Below are 22,519 nucleotides of genomic sequence, written 5' to 3'. Positions count from 1 at the left end.
GGGGGTTAGGAGGGTAACCACCTGGGGAGAGGGAGCTGGCATAAGTGGGGGTGAGGAAGGGATACAAATAAAGCTTATGATGCTGAGGGGAGGATAAAATAATAAAATATTAAACTAGTCATAGGGAGGGTGCAAAAAAAAATGGGTTTTGACAGGCGGGGGGGCAGTTTTATAAAACGGGGGGGGGGGGGGGGTACTATTTAGTGGCTGTTAATATTAATAGGCGTTGTGACCACCAGGCGGTCTAGTGCCCATGGGGGGGTGGGAAGTTATTTTACAATGAGGCCCATAGGCATGGGGGGATGCAAAACACCCCCTAGATATATATTTTTTTTAATACATACTTTACTATATTCTTAAAAATACTTTAAAAGCTTTATCTTAAAAAAATGACAATTTCTGAGCGTTTTTTTTTCATCAGTTAAGTCGTTAAACAGCAGGGGGCCCGATGGGCTGCGAGTTTCTAGAAAATAATAGCTAGAATCTGATTGGTTGCTATAAGCAACATCTCCACTTCCAAAAACCTGCACTTTAGTAAATATACCCCTAAGTGTTCATGCAATCACAAATACATGCAGACTGGGAAAATTCTATTTGCGGAAGGTTTGTGATTGGCTGTATGTGGATGCGCCATTGACTCCATTTGGTGCCCTCTGCATAGATTACACTGTTTGTGATTATACAATTAATTTCTTTTTTATTTGGGTATACGAGACGAAGAGTTGTTTCTGTTGTATTACAGAGAACGCGTTTGTTGTACATAAACTAAAAGGCTTACAGCATGGGGGCAAGTAAGGCACAGGTGCGTGCTTGGCGAAGATACCACATTTTTCATGTAACTGTTTTTATGTTCTTAGGTCAATTTACACCTATTTTCAACCATCTATGCATCACCACTAGGCACCACTACAGGAGTCTCAGAATGTGTGCAAGTCATATTTTTAAAGCTGGGCCAAGAAATATATTATATACCATGCAACATATTAAAATATAAATCCTGCCCTTCAAAAAACAAACAAACAAATCCCAAATAGCCCACATGCTATTAGTATTATGCTCAAAGTGGCTCCTACAGGCCCCATTGGCAGACTTACTGTAAGTAAAGGTGGGGGTGGCCGTATCGTGACATTGCGGTGCTTTATTATGTGTAGGTTTCTTTTAGTATAATGGACGCAACCAATAAGAGCATTTAAAAAAGGAAATCTGGGGGCATTAAACATGCTTTAATATCTACTTACATGGCTATTTGTAAGAACGTACTGAAGATATAAAGCTATTTCTGAGACGTTAGAAGCATGGATGTAACTACCATAGGTGCAAAGGGTGCAGCTGTTATGGGGCCCATCTTCCTTGTCAAAGTTACATGTATTATATGCATTTTTCACCATTGGATGGTACATAGGGACCCTTACATACTTTGCTATGGGGCCTTCAAATACCTAGTTACGCCCCTGGTTAGAAGCACCTCTTATATATAACTTGCATTTTAGTATTATGGAGACTAATGATATAAAAGAGCTACACAGATACCTCATCCTGCCATAGCCCTGTGCTCATATAGGCCACAGGCAAATAAAGGTCTGGGTCAGAACAATGGAAGATTACCCCTCGTACCTCTTTATGAGCTTTATTGATTTGAAGGCCTCATCCATGTCTCCTACAGTGAGGTAGAAGCTGAAGTTAAGCAAAGCATCTCGTGTCACCTTCTCACAATCCTCAAGCCCGATAAAGTCCCGCAGGGGCTTCTTTGCCACCATACTGGGCATCCGCGGGGTGGCCACTTCTGCTGTTGCGGGTTTCTCCTCCTCCTCCTCCCCGGGCTGTGGATGTTCAAAGTAGTTAAAAAAAAAAGAAGTCTCCTTTAGAACAGCTGCCTAAATACAGCGACCATAGGAGCTCATTCAGACATACTGGCAAGATGCGATCGCTCGCTGGCCAAAAGGGGCCGGATATTTAAATTAAGCGCTTGCACTGCGTCGCGTAAGGACGCCCACTGTGTGTTAGCGAGCTATGGCAAAGTGCGCTCGCAATTGTCTGAAGATGCCACCTTGCCTCTCGCAACACACGTCATCTCCGGGGAATGAATGATTAATCGGGACCATTGTGAGCCATCGGAGCTGCTCGCAGCCCTTGGGGTTGCCTCTCCCTGCCGCAAGCACTGCGATCAGTGCGGGCTGAAATACATGCAGGTGTCGTGTACCATGACGATACTTTGCTAATTATGCACGTCCTTTAAACAGCGTTTTGGCGGGCAGACACGCCTGCGTTCGCAACACCACTCCCCCGTTCACATGCACCTTCCCGTTACCACCCACAAACGGCACTATCTGTCACTCAAAGCAGCAACCTGATAGTGGCTTGCAAGATACCAAAATCAGATCGCAACAAATGGCTTGCGCACGTGCACTGCGAATTACACGCATGCGCAGATGGGCGAAGATCACTCACAGTGAGCGGGTCTGAATCAGGTCCATTATGCACTACTAGTCACCTTAGTCATCTTATTACTGTGGGGGAGATGCAGCAAATCTTGATGAGAGATAAAGTGCAGAGAGATAAAATACCAACCATATCAGATACTGTTATTTTTATAGCATAGTCTGTAAAATGCCAGTTAGGAGCCGATTGGTTGGTACTTTATCTCTCTCCAAGACTTGATGAATCTCCTCCTATATATTATGCATCTATAAGCTTTTAGTGTACTTAGGGTCACATCTCCTGCATGATGTGTGTAGCTGACAGATTATCCAGCAGTCTCATAAAGTGGAATACAGAGGCCATATTTGTGGAGTCCTAGGCTCTGGGACTTCTCACTTTAGGGCTTTAAACTTAAGCTGTTTATATTTTGGGTTATGTCTTTACTCACGCAAAGGTGATATCATTGGATTTGACAGAGTAAATTATTATCACACCTGGGGCGGGATGCATGAAGCACTGTAATCTGCATGCGATGCATCCCCCCACTCTTCGCATGCACACATCCCCCCACTCTCCGTTAATTAGGCCGGTATACAACACCAATAATGCAGAGGACAGCTCTCTCGGTAACATCTGTCCTTTGCGAGAGAGAGAGACTTCCGGGTCAATGACCCAAAAGTCTCACTGGTGCCATGCTGCGCATGCGCAGAATGACACATGCACCACGGAGGGTGTTGGCAGGGATCCGATTGGATCCCTCTCACATCACTCTCCAGAGAGTAACACCATCGGAGGGTGGCGTTATCCATCTCATTCCAGGGGTTGGTACATATGAGAACTGCATTGTCAGGGGTTTGACCACATTACAGTCTTGAGTGCATCCCGCCCCTCTTCTTAAAGAGAGTAATCCCACTGCATCAGCTGCTGGGGGTACCTGACGCCCATTTCAGCTACTACTCTAATAAATAATAACTGCGCCATCCTACGCTCAAGGAGCCGCACCGACTCTCAATTCCACCTTTTACATTTGATAAATCCTTTATTGCATCAGTTAAAGAATAAAATAAAAAAACTGTATATAGTTCAGTTGGAGCAGTCAGTCCGTCACGGCCAGGCAGAAGTCCTGTGCAGGCTCTCTACGCTCACTGAGAGGTTATCTGAGGTGTATGATCAAACTCTAATATGTATGAAGGGGTGATAACGTTTGCAGCTGCTGATTCTGCAGTTACCCCTGTATGTAATAATGCAGGGAAGTGAGCAGAATGATATGTGCCCGTTATTATCAGCACCACTATACCTAGATAGGTGTCTCCAACTGCAACTATCGATTTTGTTGCTGTACCACAGTACTGTCCCTGGTTTTTGGAATATGCAGCCAGGGATTGTGCCCCCCCCCCACAATAAAACCTTGAGTGCCGTTGTGAATTTCTGACCGGCGCATGTGCAAACTCTCTGTAAGCGCCGGGCAGATGCCAAAAGAGGGAGAGTGCAATCTGCCAGAGAGGTGAGTTAACACTCTCCCTCTTTGGCAATCAAATTATGGGGAAGTTTTTTTAAAACTTGGAGAGAGATAAAGTAGAGAGAGAGATTAAGGGGTCTATATACTAAGCCTTAGAGAGAGAGAGAACGTGAATGGACATAAAGGGCGGAATTCAATTGATTTTGCGGCCCGCATCTCCCGTCTAAAGAGACAGGAGATCGCGGGCCGCTATTCAATTGTGCCAGCTTTTCACGCTGATCGCACCCAAAGTGGTCGGGTTTAGCCGCGTAAATCGGCTAACCCCGACCAAATGGGCGTGATCGCGAAAATTGATGTTTGGGCGCCCAAACATGTAACTTTTCGCACATTTCAGCTCTCATCCCCCAGGGTTTGCGAGCAGAAATGTAGCGCTTGGCAGCTGATCGCGCCCGACAGGAGCAAGAATAGAATAGCTCCGTCGGGCGCGATACGGGATGAAAAGAATTGAATTCCGCCCAAAGTACCAACCAATCAGCTCCTGTCACTATACAGGCTGTGTTTGAAAACTGACAGCTAGGAGCTCATTGATTGGTACTTTGTGGGAGATGTATAATGTGTTATGTGTGCTGATACAGCTTCTCCTCCATGTATCATTGTGGGGTACGGCGCTATGCGCCCATCATTATCGGCACTGCTATGTACAAGATAGCGCACCAATATGCTGGACAATGTGGCACTGACCGCTCCAACAGCTGCAGCTATCAATATAGACAACTGCAAATGTCGTCGCCCTATCACCACAGCAGGGACAGCACTGCATGCCCAGTGGAGTTGGCCGGGAAGGGAGACACAGCACTAGGCTGATGCGCTATGGGCTTTGCCCGGGATCACCGGAGGGTGGGAGTATTCACTCTCCGACTTCGGCAGATGAGATGGGTTTTTATTTTTTAATTCAATAATTTTTTATTTGTTTTAAAGTTACATAAAGTATACTAAAATAATAGCATAAAACATATATAATATGGCAGATATGAGAGAGCAGATACAGCATATAGTGGCATAGGATAGTGTACAAACATGTCAATATATAAAAAACAGGATATACTGTACAATATAGTCCACATCATATGTGCAGAAGATAGGAAGGACCCAAAGGCGCCTTTTGGGCCCATATAGCCAGATGATAGTACACATATATCCAGGGCCGGTACAAGGTGTCACGGCGCCCTAGTCAAAATTTTAGCCTACCATCCCTCAAATACCCTCACAAGTGACATATAGGGGCGAGAGAAGGGATAGATAGACAGCAGTATATTGGTGGCCCGGGGGAGGGAGCAGTCACCATACAGAGAGGGATGTGGGCAGCCATCGGGCACTGCTGCTCCCGCTGCCTGTTGTGCTACATCAGCTGCAATATATATTGTTGTGTTGTGTGTCAGTAAGGGTAATGGTGCTGTACACAGTATATAATATACGGTCTACAGTGCCAATACACTTACTGACACACATACACAACATACATACATTGCATTTGCTTGTTAATAAAATATATAATTATTGTCATAATAATGACTGATGATTACATTACAGAGACGTCTCTGCCCGGGCAGGATTCCTTTCCCTGCAGCTGCTCCTCATCTCTGTGAGGAAGAGAGGAGGAGCAAAAGGCAAAGTACAGAGAAGAACTAGGCAGGCGAGTGGCTTGCAAGCACTGCAGGCGGCACTTAGTGACGTCATGTAACACTGCCAGCCAGCCTGCCTGCCTTTAACTAGCCGCCTGACGCTGCGGCTGGAGGGGCCGGCCGGGGAGTGAAAAGAGACAGTCAGTGTGCTTAGCAGCACTGTCTCTCAGATTATAGTGCGGTTGCCGTGGCTAGTTTTTGGTGCGGCAGCCGCCATTCGCAGCTCGGACACTATCTGTCACTGTGATGTCACATGACCTGGACTGTGGAAGACATAACGGTGGCCGCGGCTGGCTAGTGCCACAGCCGCCGCTCAGAATATACACAGGGGCGCCGGGCGGTGCCGGCAGCCGGTCACACTGTCTCTGTAGTCTGTACAGACTGTCACTAAGTATAAAGGGCAGCGAGCGGCACCCTCCAGTGGCCGGCGCCCATAGGCAGCTGCCTAATGGTAGCGCCAGCCGTGCAGATATCCTGTCATGTCCAGACATATCAAAACATTATAAAATCACAAATATACACAAACTTCCACATCTGCCCGGATATCAAAACTACACAAAGAAAAAAGGGAAATAAAAAATAAACCCCAAAAAACAAACCTCCCCATAACCCCCCACCTAGGTATAACTGGATCCCTAAGGGGGGGGGGGAGAGGAGAGGGGGGGCGGCGTGGCCTGGAGTAGCTAGGAGAAGGGAGAGTTTTCATTTAGTAAAGTTAAGTATTATTATTTAGGAATATCTGTGAAAATAAACAAGTGCATAGTTTTAGTGATGAATTTCCAGCAATACTGATTATCACATCACAAGTTTCCTTCTGGAGGTTTAAAAAACAACAAAATTATTAAAAAAAAAGGAAAACCACTATGTAACGGTGACATTTATATACTTACAACAGGCTGATACACACAGCCCCTCCTGAATAACAACTGAAGGCAAATGGCAAAAAAAAAGAATAAACAAAATAAATACATCATGCAAAGCAAAATAAATGAAAACAGTGTAAAGGACAATTACATTTACAGACACAAATGAAAACAACAAACATAACATATGGCCCTGGCAAGCCGTGAATCTATAACATAAAGCTTACAATACATAAAGTGAATCATTTCTGTCTATGAAAGTAGTCTCTGGCATACACAAGTGATGCCCGGTTATCTTCTTTTTGGTCTAACAAGACTGCTCACTCACCCTCTTAGTGAAGTAATAATGTGGGACTTCGATGCCGAGGAGTGACTGAAATGGAGCGGGTTTGGGATAGCTTTCCTGAAGTAAGAGACCATATTCTGGGGTGCTGAAAAACGACATGACCAGCACATCATCCTGTAAGCGTAAGAAAAGTCAAATTCACACAGTATAACCTCAATATATCTTTAGTTAAGTACATAAATATCAGTCAATTCAAAGCCATCGTGAGGTAATCAAACATGGCCGACATTTGAACAGAGTCTTACACAAAAGCAATAGATTAAAAATAAATATGAACTATTATGTTCTTTCTACTTTTTACCAATGTTGTGTATATTTAATATATTATACTAATAAACTAAAACTTCATTAAAGTGCACCCATTGTCCAAACTTAGTGGAGTGAACCAGTATGAATATAAGAACACTGCCCTGGAATCCTGAAGGAACTAGTGGTACAGACTCATTAGTTGTTTTTGAACTAACAGACTGGATTATTCATGTCCCAAAATGTCTTTTTCCTCAGAGCGCAGGTGGCACTGCAGATATATTGGTAAAAATAAAAAGATAGTTGCAGCCATCACAGCTTATATGACTGACTTCAACCCAAATGTATTTCTTCCAATGGATGAGATTAAATCTGAGTCTAATTGCTATCCTATTTCTGGGTGTTTCTGATGTCGCTGTTGTACCCCTGAAGATTTGTCCTTTATCTCCATTACGTGTGCCGAGATACCAGGCTTTACTGCCCCAATATGCCTCTTCTGCTCCCCTTCATATGTGCCGGGATGGGACTGTCACTTCAAACTCACCTTTTCAAGGAATAGAGAGATGTGGCCGGACTAATACTATTATTTTGAAGCAGGTTATTATGTTTAGTTGCTGGAATTCTTTATCCTGGTGTTGTATGATTATTCAACTTCTCTCCTGGTTCTATTTAAGATCTGTATTGCCACTTCTCCGATGGAATGTACTAAAATTTCTAATGTTGCGGGAAGGCTGGCACTAGTCTGGCTTAGCTTAGGGTCATTAGTATATTGCCCTTGTCATTTATCCTTTATTTTAGGGTGGGGGGGTGGGGGTTTAGGTATATTAGTGTAGTTAGCGGTGGGTTGGGGGTTAAGGGATCCAAGTATACCTGGGTTGGGGTTAAGTTATACAGGGTGGGGGGTTGTGAGGTGGTTTGTTTTGGGTTAGGGGAGGGTTATGGGGAGATTTATTTTACGAGTTTTATTTTTATTTTTTTCTATGTTGTTGCGATATTTGGGTAGATGTGGTAATTCGACATTGTGTAGTCATGCAATTGATATGTGCAGAAGCAGCGGGATAAAAAGTAGATACTTTTTTGTTTGATATTTTTTTTATTCTGTGTACTTATATCTGGTTATATGGGCCCGAATGGCGCCTTCGGGCTCTTATTCATTTCTGTTTATATGATGTTGACTATACTCTGCCTTTTTTTTTGTATATATAATGTCAGTAATTTATGTACAGTATGTCATTATATATTGAATGCCATATATTTTTTCTTATGTCTGCCACATTATATTTGGTGTATTGTGTTCTTTTAGTATAATGTATGTTATTTTAAAAACAATAAAAAATACTGAATTTAAAAAAAAAAAAAAAAAAAGATAGTTACTATCATTGCATTGCACATATGCTATATCCTTTATAGTTTTCATTCTTCAGTTTACTGGTTGAAATACAGGACGTATTCCTGTGATCCCTTGTACAGTACCTTTCCATCATTGTCCTCCATAAGCTGGTTGTGTTTTGGTGATGGGTGCAGTGAATGCGGGACGGCCAGCACTGCCTCGCACGCTAGGAGCCGGGGTTCACCTTGGTCCCAGAAGTGACTGATAGGAATGCGATCCAGAAGTTTTGTGTTCTCTGGGAGGTTTCTGTAAACCAAAAACTAATGAGATAAACCTGCCGTCATCTAACCATTATTCACCAACATAATGTATATTTTTCTGGAGGCAGCTGCAATTCCAGCCATGTTTGCAACATATAGGAACTAGGAATTGAGCCATTGTAATATTCTACCCCTGTAATCTGGGTGGGTGCAGTAATGCAGCATGTAACCTCATGTATGACATTCCTGTTTCCTATAGATGGCAAGCCTGTGAGCAGGACCCTCTTATCTCTCTGTCGGTAAATAACCAGTCTTGATTTAGTACTACGTTACTAATGTAAAGAGCAAAAGAATTTTATGGCACCATATAAATAAACGTTAATGTATAAAAATAAATAAATACCCACTTACAGGCAGGAGGAGGAATAAATTAAAAAAAATGATGGATGTTATGAGCAAACTCACCTACATATGCCTGCTGAAAGCAGGATTAAAATAGGACTTTCGACAGACAAAGTGAGCTTCTCCCAGGACCAAGTTTGCATTTATAAGACAGACAAGAGAACAGCTGTGCTTATAGATACTGGAAGCCCCTTATAGAATGACCTTCCTATTAGAGGCGCTCTCCGTGCTGCCTCTGTTTACCACAGTAGCCGCCGGACACTAGGACCCAGCGGCTCTCCACGGAGGCGCGACTTCAGACATGCACGGGTTCTCCCTACCTCGGTGTCCTCTACATACTTTTACGTAACTTAAGATATTTATTTACTTTATTAATATCATTGTTTATTTATACGGCACCACAAAACATCTGCAGCACCACTCAGCAGTTAGGACATGACAGGATAACAATCACATGATATAACATTACATAATATAATAGAGCATGATTAATACAGTGTAAAGTAATTGACATAACATGAAACACCAGAGGGTGACCAAGAAGGAAGGTATAAGAGAGATGATGCAGTGAATTGGTAGGGTTTCATGAACACATGGATTCAGCGGTGGCTTAATATAACTTCCTGAACAGGTGGGTCAGATAGTGGATTAATATAACTTCCTGAACAGGTGGGTCAGATAATGGATTAATATAACTTCCTGAACAGGTGGGTCAGATAGTGGATTAATATAACTTCCTGAACAGGTGGGTTAGGTAGTGGATTAATATAACTTCATGAACAGGTGGGTTAGTAGTGGATTAATATAACTTCATGAACAGGTGGGTTAGGTAGTGGATTAATATAACTTCATGAACAGGTGGGTCAGATAGTGGATTAATATAACTTCCTGAACAGGTGGGTCAGATAGTGGATTAATATAACTTCCTGAACAGGTGGGTCAGATAATGGATTAATATAACTTCCTGAACAGGTGGGTCAGATAGTGGATTAATATAACTTCCTGAACAGGTGGGTCAGATAGTGGATTAATATAACTTCCTGAACAGGTGGGTTAGGTAGTGGATTAATATAATTTCCTGAACAGGTGGGTTAGGTAGTGGATTAATATAACTTCCTGAACATGTGGGTTAGTAGTGGATTAATATAACTTCATGAACAGGTGGGTTAGTAGTGGATTAATATAACTTCCTGAACAGGTGGGTCAGATAGTGGATTAATATAATTTCCTGAACAGGTGGGTTAGGTAGTGGATTAATATAACTCATAAACAGGTGAGTTAGATAGTGGATTGGTAGGGTTTCATGAACGGGTGGGCTCGGCGGAGGATTAATTTAACTTCATGAATAGATGGGTTAGTTGGCGAATTGGTAGGCTTTCATGAACAGGTGGGTTAGCCGTTGGACTGGTAGGCTTTTATGGACAAGTTGGTTAGTTGGTGAGTGGGAAAACTTAATGAACAGGTAGGTTAAGAGGTGGATTAGTACGCTTTCAAGAACAGGTGGGTTAGGCGGTGGATTGGTATAACTCCATGAACTGTTAAGAATTGGTAGGCTTTCATGAGCAGTTGAGTTAGGCGGATTGACATCTATGACTCTATTTCCTTTGACCATTGTAAGGATTAGACAGTAATCTCTTTGTTTTTAGATGCTGTATTGGCACAAATTATTAATTAACCCCTAAATATAAGAACACCAATTTATCTTATCGGGTTAGACGGATTGGTAGGCTGTGGTAGGAAGTGGGTTAGGTGATAAGTGGGAAAACTTCATGAACGGGTGAGTTAGGCATTGGATCGGTAGGCTTACATGGACAAGTGGGTGGGAAAACTTCATGAACAGGTGGGTTAGGCAGTGGACTGGTATAACTTCATGAACCAGTGAGTTAGGCATTGAACTTGTAGGCTTTCATTAAAAGGTTGGTTTTGGGTCTTTAGGCAACCCTTGAAGCTTTGCAGGCTGGGGAAGTGTCTGACAGCATAAGGGACAGTGTTCCAAAGGTAGGGAGCAGCAAGGAAGACGTCTTGGAAGCAGGAGATGAGGTTACCAGATACAAGGTGAGGTGGCGGTTGCTGGCACAACCAGAAAGGGTATAATGGAATATGTAGGGAAATGAGGTTGGAGATGTAGAGAGGAAAGAAGTGGGTGAGACATCTGTTGGTGAAGGTGAGGAGTTTGAAGTGGATTCTATAGGGGAAGGGAGCAGTTGTGGGCAAGCTATGGTTTCCTGCCAGTAGTAACTATTGGCTATAGGTGGTGAAAAGAGGCTGATGCAGTGTCCTTTAATATGGTTACTGGCATGAAGACTGTTGCAAAACTTTATCTCAAATATCTTTAGTTTTGATAAACTGCTAAAACTGTTACATTTATATATTGGTGCCTGTTATAAGTAGGCTTATATAAAAGAGCTACTAATATTGTAGGTTAGGTAGTATTTCAGCTAGCTGATAATTTCATCAGTTAAAAAATAAACTAAATGTATTAAGTGTGCAGCAACTTACAGCCCTCTTCACAGAGACATAAAAGGAAGGGTTAAGGTGCCTATCCACTAGAAGACAGACAAAAGAATGCATGATTACGACATTGTAACTGTGCAGTCGTTTGTCAGTCTGTGATGTGCCTACACTGAACGAGCAGTCGTTCAGTGTAGGCACAATCAATCAGCTGCAAACATGCTGAACCTGACGTTATCGTCAGGTTGACCAGTATGTTTGCACGATGATAGATGTCTAAAAGACCAATGTTTTAAACAATCTGCAAACGATTTTCAAACGATTATCGAATGATATCGTTCAATCGCTCATTTTAATCATCTAGTGCAGTGGTTCTCAAACTCGGTCCCCAGGACCCCACACAGGTCACGTTTTCCAGGTCACTCAGCAGGTGCACAGGTGTATTCATTACTCACTGACACATTTTAAAAGATCAACAAGTGGAGATAATTATTTCACTTGTGATTCTGTGAGGAGACCTGGAAAACATGCACTGTTTGGGGTCCTGAGGACAGAGTTTGAGAACCTGTGGTCTAGTGGATAGGCACCTTTAGTCACTTTAGGACAACTACGCCTCACTAGGTCCCTGTACCTCCATTGATTGGACAGTGGCAGAACCCCTCCAATCAGGGCCACCCTTACTACATACCTGATCACGGACAGCAAGTCATTCCCATTGCTCCAGTTGTCCAGCATTAAATCTTTACCCCTAAACAATTCTACTTATGCTTCAAAATAGGTTTCGTAGGGATGGACCCAAACTCAGCTGCTGCACAGGGGAGATTGGGTACTTCCTGGTGTGGTGGAGGATAACCCCCCTAAAGCCCATAACTACTAAAGTTTCTTACGTGTCCAAGTTGGATAGGGAATCTCCTTGCTCTGCTTCTCCATTCCTGAAGTCGAAAAATGTTACTGTATCTAGTTCAACATCATAGAAGTACATCTTGGAGTCTAGGTTACCATCAGCCTGGGGGAAGAATACATTGGTTTTAATATAATGTTTGTATTACCCACAAACACATGGTTTCTTAATTTTATTCCGACTGGACCCTCTTCAAGAAAGATGATACCGTTTATGGATGTAAAAGACTAACAAAGAAGTAAAAGAGGGTTATTGGGGAGTGTGTAGTGTAATGAAAATACTAAAACATGTTTTATGTGTGTTTACTTTTGTGCAAGTACATGTCCCAGTGCATCCTTAACGCAAGAGCATGCAAGCCTTTGTAAGTGTACGAATAAAACCACCAGTTTTATTAGCCCCACACAAATACATCTATTTAAGAAGGTTCTCTAATAAGTATAAATATCCAATGCATTGTACCAACTCCGCCAAGTGCCTTGAAAGCTTTCTTCAACTATACAGTAAATGTAAGTATTGAAATGACTGATGAACAGCGCCATCTTGTGGTACAATGCAACATCTTATTTTATCACGACTAATATAACTTCTACACGTACGGCGTTTAATTTAAGCATGGTCACTTTGCAGCTCAAATTCAGAATACATTTTTTTAGGATCATTTGCAATCCCACAGTTAAAAATACAGATTCTGTGCAATGTAAATCAGGAGAAAATGTATAAATGTTTTTTTTTAAATGTATCTCTAGCAAATACATACAAGTGTAATACTACAATTGGTGTTTCCTTTAGTGCAGGTTGCAATTTTGTAATGTTAATTAATGTCTGAATGACAATGTATTATTGTTAAATGGCTACAGGGATCAGTGATCTCTTATTTCACCTGCATTTCTGTTGCAGGTTACACGAATTTCCTAGTGATGAGTGCATTTAAACACACCACGGTAAAAATTTTTAAGAATGTAATGTATCAATTATCCTAATTGGTTAAAAGAAGCAAAGTAATGAACAGTTAATGAAATCCGGGAACTAATGTAGGCAAACTAATAATTGCTGTCAGGGTTACAGTCTATATACTCTGCACTCTCAACAATATAATCTAGGTTAGCGAAGTACTACAGCAGTGGGATACCGTATAGGATCATCCAACATCCCAGATTATAAAACCATGATTAGTACCCAGGGAAATACCTAAGTTATAGGGTATACACCTTAGCTTCTTAGTTCTTCTTAGAACATCAGGTGATAGAGACTTGCCACACCCAGGGGGCAGAGATTTCTATTCCACATACAACAATGCTGAGACTTATATTATTCATTTGCAGTATTATAATTCTGCAGTGCAGTGGTTCCCAGACTTTTTTGAATCACGGCACCCTGGAGTATCAGCATATGTTTCCAGGGCACCCCTAGGCCGGAAGTATCTTAATAGGAAATTCTGAAAAGATTATTAAATTAAGTAAACTGTGCTCAGCTCTCATTCTTAGGTTCAGTCATGTGGTGGTGGACAGGGTTGTGCTTCTGTTTGTCTACATATATTATGATTGGCAGCTGCCACCTCTGGTTTTGCTGATCACATTGACCATAAATAATTTGATATGGTCCTGGTGCACCAACCCGTGGCACCAGTGCAAGTGCCCCACGTCACCCCAGGGTGCCATCGCAAGCAGTTTGGGAACCACTGGCGTAGAGAATTATCGCATAAGGACAGAGGCCTGTCAAGAAAGCTCACCTATCGGACTTGCTAACAGTAAACTTGTCTTTCAATTAATACTATGGGGGAGATGTACTAAGCCTTTGAGAGTGATAAAGTACAAACCAATCAGCTCCTGTCTTTTTCAAACACAGCCTGTAAAGTGACAGGTAGGAGCTGATTGGTTGGTACTTTATCTCTCTCCAAGGCTTTAGTACATTTCCCCCAATAACAGTTAAAGTTGCATGGTGATGCATTTATCTCTATCACACCATAGTCTGAGATGTAAAGCTCATTGACCGGTCTGATCTCGTATGATAAAGCGGTAACCGCTTTAGACAGCAAACCAGGGCCGGGACTGGGCTTAGGCGACCTAGCTCCAGAGGGAGGTTCCAAGCAATGCCTAATTAAATAATAGGCAGATCAAGGTGCAGTCTAGGGCGCTTGGATTCTGTGGGCGCCAAAGATTGGATCCTACATACAATGAGGAGTCAATAAATCTCACTATTCCTCAGCATTTAGTAGCTGTTTAAACATAGCACCCTCTTGGCTGCTTATCTGCATATCAAAGTCTGAAAACATTGCTCAGAGCATTGATTGGCTCACGGCAGCCTGGCACCGCCCTCAGCCAAGCTGTCTCCTGATGGGCCAGCTAGCAGCTTGCCACAAAAAGTTCCATGCTGACCCGACACCAAACTGTATGATTCCAGGCAGGAGAGAGTGCAACAAGGGATGTCTGCAGCAGAGAACTACAGCCAGGAGGAGAACAGGGGACCAGACCACCCTCGCCAGCAAAACGTCCCAGCCATAGTGGATGAGAGAAACTGCCTCAACACTCCCCAGGAGGCAGCGGCTGTTGTAAGTGGCTGACTCTAGGGGGATTTCCTGGTTACAGAGTGGTGCTCTGACAGGATGACTGTAATAGGGAGCTTATCATTACAGGATAATGAACTGGACTCAAAGGGGAACAGACAAAGTAACGTGGGAGGTGTGTTCTGGGCTGATGTTATAATCAATGACGGTGTGGTGTGGGTTGAGCACATCTGTGTTATATAGGTTGTCTTAAGACTGCTTTCATGGTAACTTTAAGTTAGGGAAAATGGATAAAAGAGCTTTAGATACTTTGCAACTCTACTGGTTTCCACTATTTGTAATTATCATTAATATAGTATACTGATAAGTGGGACTGGCTGAAATTACAGGGGCTCCAGCTAAAATCTTTCATAGCCCTATGGGGCTGAGAACAAAAATCCCAGAGTATTTTTTTGTGCTTAATTTTATTTGACTCACTGTAGATGTTCCTGCTACGACATTATTAACACATAAAAACTGGTTGACTATCTGCTGTGTTTTGCAAATCATTTCTGTGGATCAGTGTACTGTTTGCACTTTGTTGGATACATTATGCATTTGCTCTGTAATATTCTGTATCTTTTGTCAACTACACTAAATAGATAAAATAAAGCAAATATTTGTTGAAACACTTGAAAAGAACAACATAGTACAAAATTCTGCACTACATATCCCGCACTACATATACCACGCTACATATCCTGCACTACATATCCAGCTCTACATATACCACGCTACATATCCTGCACTACATATCCAGCTCTACATATACCACGCTACATATCCTGCACTACATATCCAGCTCTACATATACCACGCTACATATCCCGCACTACATATACGGCTCTACATATCCCGCACTACATATACGGCTCTACATATACCACGCTACATATCCCGCACTACATATACGGCTCTACATATACCACGCTACATATCCCGCACTACATATCCAGCTCTACATATACCACGCTACATATCCCGCACTGCATATCCAGCTCTACATATACCACGCTACATATCCCGCACTACATATACGGCTCTACATATCCCGCGCTACATATACGGCTCTACATATACCATGCTACATATCCCGCACTACATATCCAGCTCTACATATAACACGCTACATATCCCGCACTACATATCCAGCTCTACATATACCACGCTACATATACGGCTCTACATATACCACGCTACATATCCCGCGCTACATATACGGCTCTACATATACCACGCTACATATCCCACGCTACATATCCCGCGCTACATATCCCGCGCTACATATCCCGCGCTACATACCCCGCGCTACATATCCAGCTCTACATATACCGCGCTACATATCCCGCGCCACATATCCCGCGCCACATATACGGCGCTCCTATGGTTATCTTTGCACTGGATTGGTGACAGATCCACTTTAATGTGTACTCGTGCCCAGCAGCACCAACAATTGAATATCTCCCGTCACTTTATTAAAACATTAATATATATATTATTATTGTTAGTAAGATAGAGATTTCATGAGAGCAATGTGCTGTATAAGGTGAAGCGCACTTTGAAAGAAAAATAATATCAAAAGATTTCAACTATTAAAAAAATGCCATTTACAATTATGAGCGTAATTCTGTTCTTACCCTGTTGGCAAGGATGCTGCATTTACTGCCATTGGCATTACACCTGATGGACACAATGCCACCCAGTCCTGGCACCAGCTCAGAGAGGTTTATACAATTGCTATGGGCTTTGGCCTCCCTTTAGAGGAAACAAAAAGACAGCACAATCACATTGTAGCCTGTACTATGACAATGTCTAATCAGTCACAGGACCGGATAAGAGCATTCTACTGTCCCAGTTATTTATAGACACTGCTTACCCCTCAGATAGGTGACTGGATTTATACTGGTCTCTGGTCAGATAGCAGCTGTTATATTGTCACTATCTGCATTATTAGATGGAAAGGATACGACTGAATTACCTTCTAGTAAGGTCAAAGAGCTTGAAGTGAGCGGCATCAGTGGCGACCACCAGGAAGTCCCCGCATATATCTAGTGCACACGGGTTCCCCTCTGACCCGGAGAATGGGAGCAGCTGCTTCACTGTGCCCTGTAATATAAGTGGGACAGGCTGACATCCGCAGGCAATGTAATTATATAGATTTCCATCTCATACACCAGGATGTGGTAATCAACGGAGAAATAAAAGTCAGTACAATACAAAAAGACATTTGGTGGAGTAGTTTAAGAAAAAAAAATAAAATAAAAAGATAAAAAATATGAGATATGGTAAGAACTTACCCTTGTTATCTCTATTTCTACGAAGTCCATAGGGTTCCACAGGATACCTTGGGGTATAGGTGTGACGTCAGTCGCAGGGCACCAAAGAGTTAAGCTTTCAGCCTCCCAGGATGCACTAGGTCCCCCTCCTATACCCCGCCCCCGGGTCAAGGCACCTCAGTTAGTTACCAAGCCATAGGCCGGAGGAGGAGAAGGAAGAGAGAGAACAAAGATCTGGACACATACCAGAGGGAGACGGAAAACCGGTGACCAGAGCAAAGCCCATCTGCAGCACAGGTGCGACAGGGCGGGAGTCCTGTGGAACCCTATGGACTTCGTAGAAATAGAGATAACAAGGGTAAGTTCTTACCATATCTCATATTTTCTACTTCAGGGTCCATAGGGTATCCACAGGATACCTTGGGGATGTCCCAAAGCAGTATCCTTTAAGGGTGGGGACGCTCCTGTGCAGAAAGGAGAATCCGCCGCCCGAAGGAAGCATCCTGAGAGGCGAAGGTGTCAAACCTGTAATACCTCACGAAGGTATGGACAGAGGACCACGTAGCAGCCTTGCAGATCTGAACTGCCGAGGCACCACGTCGAGCTGCCCACGAAGGACCCACAGACCTAGTGGAATGAGCCTTCAGAGAAGGAGGGACCGGTAGGCCTTCATGAAGATAAGCTTCAGAAATAGCCATACGGATCCAGGCTGCCAAAGTTTGCTTTGAAGCAGGCCAACCCTTTTTACGGAAGCCATAGAGGACAAACAAAGCGTCCGACTTCCTAAACGAAGAAGTGCGGTCAACATAAGTCCTTAAGGCCCGCACAACATCCAAAGAGGCCTCACCCACGGAAAGACCCGGTGAGTTAAAGGCCGGAACAACTATTTCCTCGTTAACATGAAACTGGGAAACAACTTTGGGAAGAAACTCGGGCCGAGTGCGGAGCACTGCCCTGTTCCCATAAAAAACCAAGAAAGGGGGTCTACAAGAAAGAGCCCCTAACTCAGAAACACGTCTGGCCAAAGCAATGGCCAGAAGGAAAACAGTCTTAGCTGTTAGCCATTTAATATCCACTGAGCCCAGTGGTTCAAACGGCGGTCCTTGGAGAGCCCTCAGGACCTCAGCCAAATCCCAAGGCGCCACAGGTGGAACAAAGGGCGGCTGAATACGGAGAACACCTTGCATAAAGGTGCGCACATCCGGGATTGTAGCAATCCTACGGTGAAACGAGACAGATAGGGCCGAAACCTGTACCTTCAAAGAAGCAAGGCGAAGCCCATGATCTAGTCCCGCTTGCAGGAAGGCGAGAATCCGAGACAGACGAAACTCCCGCGGTGCATAGCCTCTCGGTCGACACCACTGGAAGAACGTATGCCACACGCGATGGTATATCCTCGCGGAAGACGGTTTCCGAGCTCGTAACATGGTACGCACCACAGAGCTGGAAATCCCCTGGGACCTCAGCATGGCCGTCTCAACAGCCACGCCGTCAAAGACAGCAGAGTCAGGTCCGGGTGAAGGCAAGGACCCTGAGACAGAAGGTCCGGTCGTAGCGGCAACCGCAGAGGACTGTCCACAGACAGACCCTGAAGGTCTGAGAACCAGTGCCGTCTGGGCCACGCGGGAGCTATCAACAGGAGCGTCCCTCCTTCCTGTTTGAATTTCCGGATTACCCGTGGAAGAAGGGAGACTGGAGGGAACAGGTATGCGAACCAGAACGTCCACCGGACGGACAGAGCATCCACCAGAGACGCCCCTTCGTCTCTTGTGCGAGACCCGTACACCGGCAACTTGTTGTTGTGCCGGGACGCCATGAGGTCGATTTCTGGAAGACCCCACCTGTCCACCAGTAGTTGAAAAACGTCCGGGTGCAGGGACCATTCCCCTGGATGAACGTCCTGGCGACTTAGAAAGTCCGCCTCCCAATTTAGCACTCCCGGGATGAAGACCGCTGATATGGCCGGAAGATTGCGCTCCGCCCAAACCAGGATCCGAGAGACCTCTACGAGAGCCGCCCGACTGCGAGTTCCTCCTTGCCTGTTTATGTAGGCCACGGTGGTAGCGTTGTCCGACTGGACCTGTACCGGGTGACCCTGGAGAAACCGCTGTGCCTGCAGGAGAGCATTGAAGACCGCACGGAGTTCCAAGATATTTATTGGAAGCTCCGCTTCTGTCGGCGTCCACCTGTCCTGGAACAAGTGTGGACCCGAAACTGCTCCCCAGCCCCGAAGACTGGCGTCCGTTGTCAACAGGACCCAATTTGGAACCCAGAACGGACGTCCCTTGTTGAGGTGGGTCGTCTTTAACCACCACGCAAGGGACAGGCGAACCTCCGGGGTGAGCACAATCGTCTGGAACTTCAGAGACTGAGGCAGCCCGTTCCACTTTGACAGGATCAGGTGCTGCAGAGGTCTGGAGTGAAACTGGGCGTATTCCACCATGTCGAACACCGACACCATGGAGCCCAGTAACCTCATCGCCGAGTGTAAGGACACCCGGCGGCTGTGCAGACAACTGCGCACCCTTGACTGTAAAGCAGAGATCTTGTCCTCCGTCACGAAGATCCTTTGCTGTCCCGAGTCCAATAAGGCTCCAAGATGCAGAATCCTCCGAGACGGGATTAGAGTGGACTTCTGCCAGTTGATTAGCCAGCCGTGCCGTTGCAGCAGTGCAATGGTCAGGTCCAAGTGGTGTAACAGGAGCTCTGGAGATCCTGCCACCAATAACAGGTCGTCCAAGTACGGCAACATGCGGACTCCTTGCAGCCGCAGAGAAGCCGCCATGACCGCCATCACCTTGGTGAAAACACGTGGTGCTGTCGCCAGGCCAAAAGGTAACGCCCGAAACTGGAAGTGGTCGCTGCGGATTGCAAACCGAAGGAACTCTTGATGGCGCAAAAGAATAGGGACATGCAGGTAAGCGTCCTGTATGTCCAATGACACCATGTAGTCCCCAGGTTCCAGCGCCAGAATGATGGACCGTAGGGTCTCCATCCGAAACTTTGGGAAACGCAAAGACTTGTTGAGTGCTTTGAGGTTGAGAATCGGACGATATGACCCATTGGGTTTCTGTACCAAAAATAGATTTGAATAGAAACCCTGGCCCCTCTGGGAGAATGGAACAGGCACTATAACTCCAGCCTGGAGCATAGTGTGCAATACCTTCCGCAGCTCCGTAGCCTTGTTCCGGTCTGATGGTAGACCCGTGGTGAAGAATCGAGCCGGGGGTCTGTGCCGGAAGGAGAGGGCGTACCCGTGGGAGACCACCTCCAGAACCCAAGTGTCTGTCGTAGTGACCGACCAACACCGGGCGAACTGCAGCAGGCGGCCTCCCACCCTGGGATCCCCCAAAGGGAGGCCCGGACCGTCAGGCCGCAGGCTTGTCATCTGGCTTGGGGGCCGGACGTCTGGTACTCCATGCCTGTTTCCGGGGCTTGACCGATTTCTTAGGGCCAGCCTGTCGAGGAAACGACTGTGGTTTGGGCCTGCCCTGGGCCCTAGATGACCGAAAGGACGATGGTCCAAAACCAGAAGGAGCAGCGGCCGACGGGAGACAAGCAGATTTGGCTGCCGCCAGCGTGGCCACAATCTTATCCAGATCCAACCAAAGAGAACTTCTCCGGTAAACCGCAACGCTTCCAGACCTTTCTTGGAATCTGCGTCCGCCTTCCAGGATCGCAGCCACAAGGTGCGACGAGCAGCTACCGCTGCTGAAGAAATTCTAGACACCAGAGTACTAATGTCTAGAGCCGCCTCGTTGATGTAGGTGGCCGAATCACGGAGATTGCCAATCAACTCCGCCTGTTCGGCCGGACAGTCGGATTCAAAAGAAGCCTCTAATGAATCCGCCCAGCGCTCCATCGCTCTGGCAACCCAGCAAATGGCCATAGCCGGCCGTGCTGCCCCCCCTGCAAGGGAATAAGCGGACTTCAGGCAGATTTCCACCTTGCGGTCCGTAGCATCCTTAAGGGAGGACATGGATGGCATCGGCAATGTGGCACTACGGACAAGACGGGTCACGTGAGAATCCACCTGTGGAGGGGATTCCCACTTAGCAAAATAATTATCCGCGAACGGATAAGCCACCGCCAGGCGTCTCTGCGGCTGGTATCTTTTGCCAGGTTGTTTCCACGCCTCCTCTAAATGGTCCACCAACTGACCCGAAAGAGGAAAGACTGTGGCATCGCCCTTCACATCTTTGAAAAAGGCATACTTAGATTTAGCCGCTGGGGGAACTTCGTCCTCAATCACCAAGGCTGTGCGGACCGCCCGAATAAGTCCAGGAATATATACTTTGGACTTAGCATCAGCGTCCTTAGTATGGAGAGGTTCCTGATCGTAAGGATCCAGAAACTCCCCATCATCAGACGTCCCTTCGTCATCCTCATAAGGAGCGGACAGGGACGCCACCGGCCTTTTATGAGGCTGCATCACAGACTCCCCTTGCAACACATCCGACAAGTGCTGTACAGAACTCGTCAGGGAGTTAACCCACGCTGGCTCCTGAGAACCCGGGAGCGGGGAAATAGGGAGACTGTGGGGTACCACCAATTGTCGTGGGAACCCCTGCATGGGTGACGACACCACAGACTGCTGGGACAAAGCCATCGGAGTAAACGCGGGCTGCGGAGCTAACTGGCCCACTAAAGCTGTTAACGCCTGAGCGAAACAAGCCCAGGGCGGCTCCTGTACCGGTGCTGTAACCGTAATAGGCCGCGCCATGGACAAACACTGCTGGCAAAGGCCCTCCGCGCTACCCTCCCCCTCCGCTAACGGTACTTTGCACGTGGTACACTGTAGCCGGAGGGGAAAATCACTTTCAGACATGATGGCACCACGTATGTGACCTCTCTCACCAATTAAGTATTAAATAGGCGAGAGACCACCCTGCAGCACCGCACTGCAAGGGCTTTAGCAGAAAGAACAGGGACAGTAATAAAGCTGACAGTTTTGAGAAGATAAAGTTACAGGCAGCAGCGCTAGCACAGTCACATACAATGCAGAGAAATAACAATTCCTGCACTAACAGCGCTGATCACTCAACTACACAGACACAGGGCCTGGTAGGACACAGCGCTGCATACACAGACCTGAGCCACAGCGGAGGAGAGGTATGCGGGGGGACCCAGACCACGATGCTTCCTTCCAGGCTTCCAGCAGCGTTCACCATGCGTTGCAGAGAAGATGGCCGCCGAGGAGCAGAGAGAAGCTGGCCTGGGGGAGGAGCGCTGACACAGGACCAGTCAGCACAGTGCAGAGAGGGCTGTGTGCAGCGGGGGAGGCGCCGGCTGTGAGACAGGGAAGGCGCGCTCCCCTGGCATGCATTTAACCCCTGGGACGCC

At 45.6% G+C, this 22,519-nt stretch overlaps 1 protein-coding gene across 2 annotated transcripts in view; it reads right to left on the bottom strand.

The window, feature by feature from the left end:
* The window catches only part of IFT140 (intraflagellar transport 140), a 114,700-nt gene that overhangs the window by 60,255 nt on the left and 31,926 nt on the right, over window positions 1-22,519 (bottom strand). The window contains exons 13-18 of one of the 2 annotated variants that reach the window (XM_088452080.1): window positions 16,879-17,006; window positions 16,538-16,655; window positions 12,345-12,463; window positions 8,488-8,650; window positions 6,751-6,882; window positions 1,615-1,820 (exon numbers count right to left, since the gene is read on the bottom strand). In XM_088452080.1, coding sequence (XP_088308206.1) covers window positions 1,615-1,820; window positions 6,751-6,882; window positions 8,488-8,650; window positions 12,345-12,463; window positions 16,538-16,655; window positions 16,879-17,006 — 866 coding nt within the window. The remainder of the gene's footprint in view (window positions 1-1,614; window positions 1,821-6,750; window positions 6,883-8,487; window positions 8,651-12,344; window positions 12,464-16,537; window positions 16,656-16,878; window positions 17,007-22,519) is intronic. The other variant, XM_088452081.1, reaches the window with a different exon arrangement.

The sequence above is a fragment of the Taudactylus pleione genome, unplaced genomic scaffold (genome assembly GCF_031769625.1).
Source record: "Taudactylus pleione unplaced genomic scaffold, aTauple2 ptg000032l, whole genome shotgun sequence".
NCBI lineage: Eukaryota > Metazoa > Chordata > Amphibia > Anura > Myobatrachidae > Taudactylus > Taudactylus pleione.
This window is presented reverse-complemented; position numbering and strand designations above follow the sequence as displayed.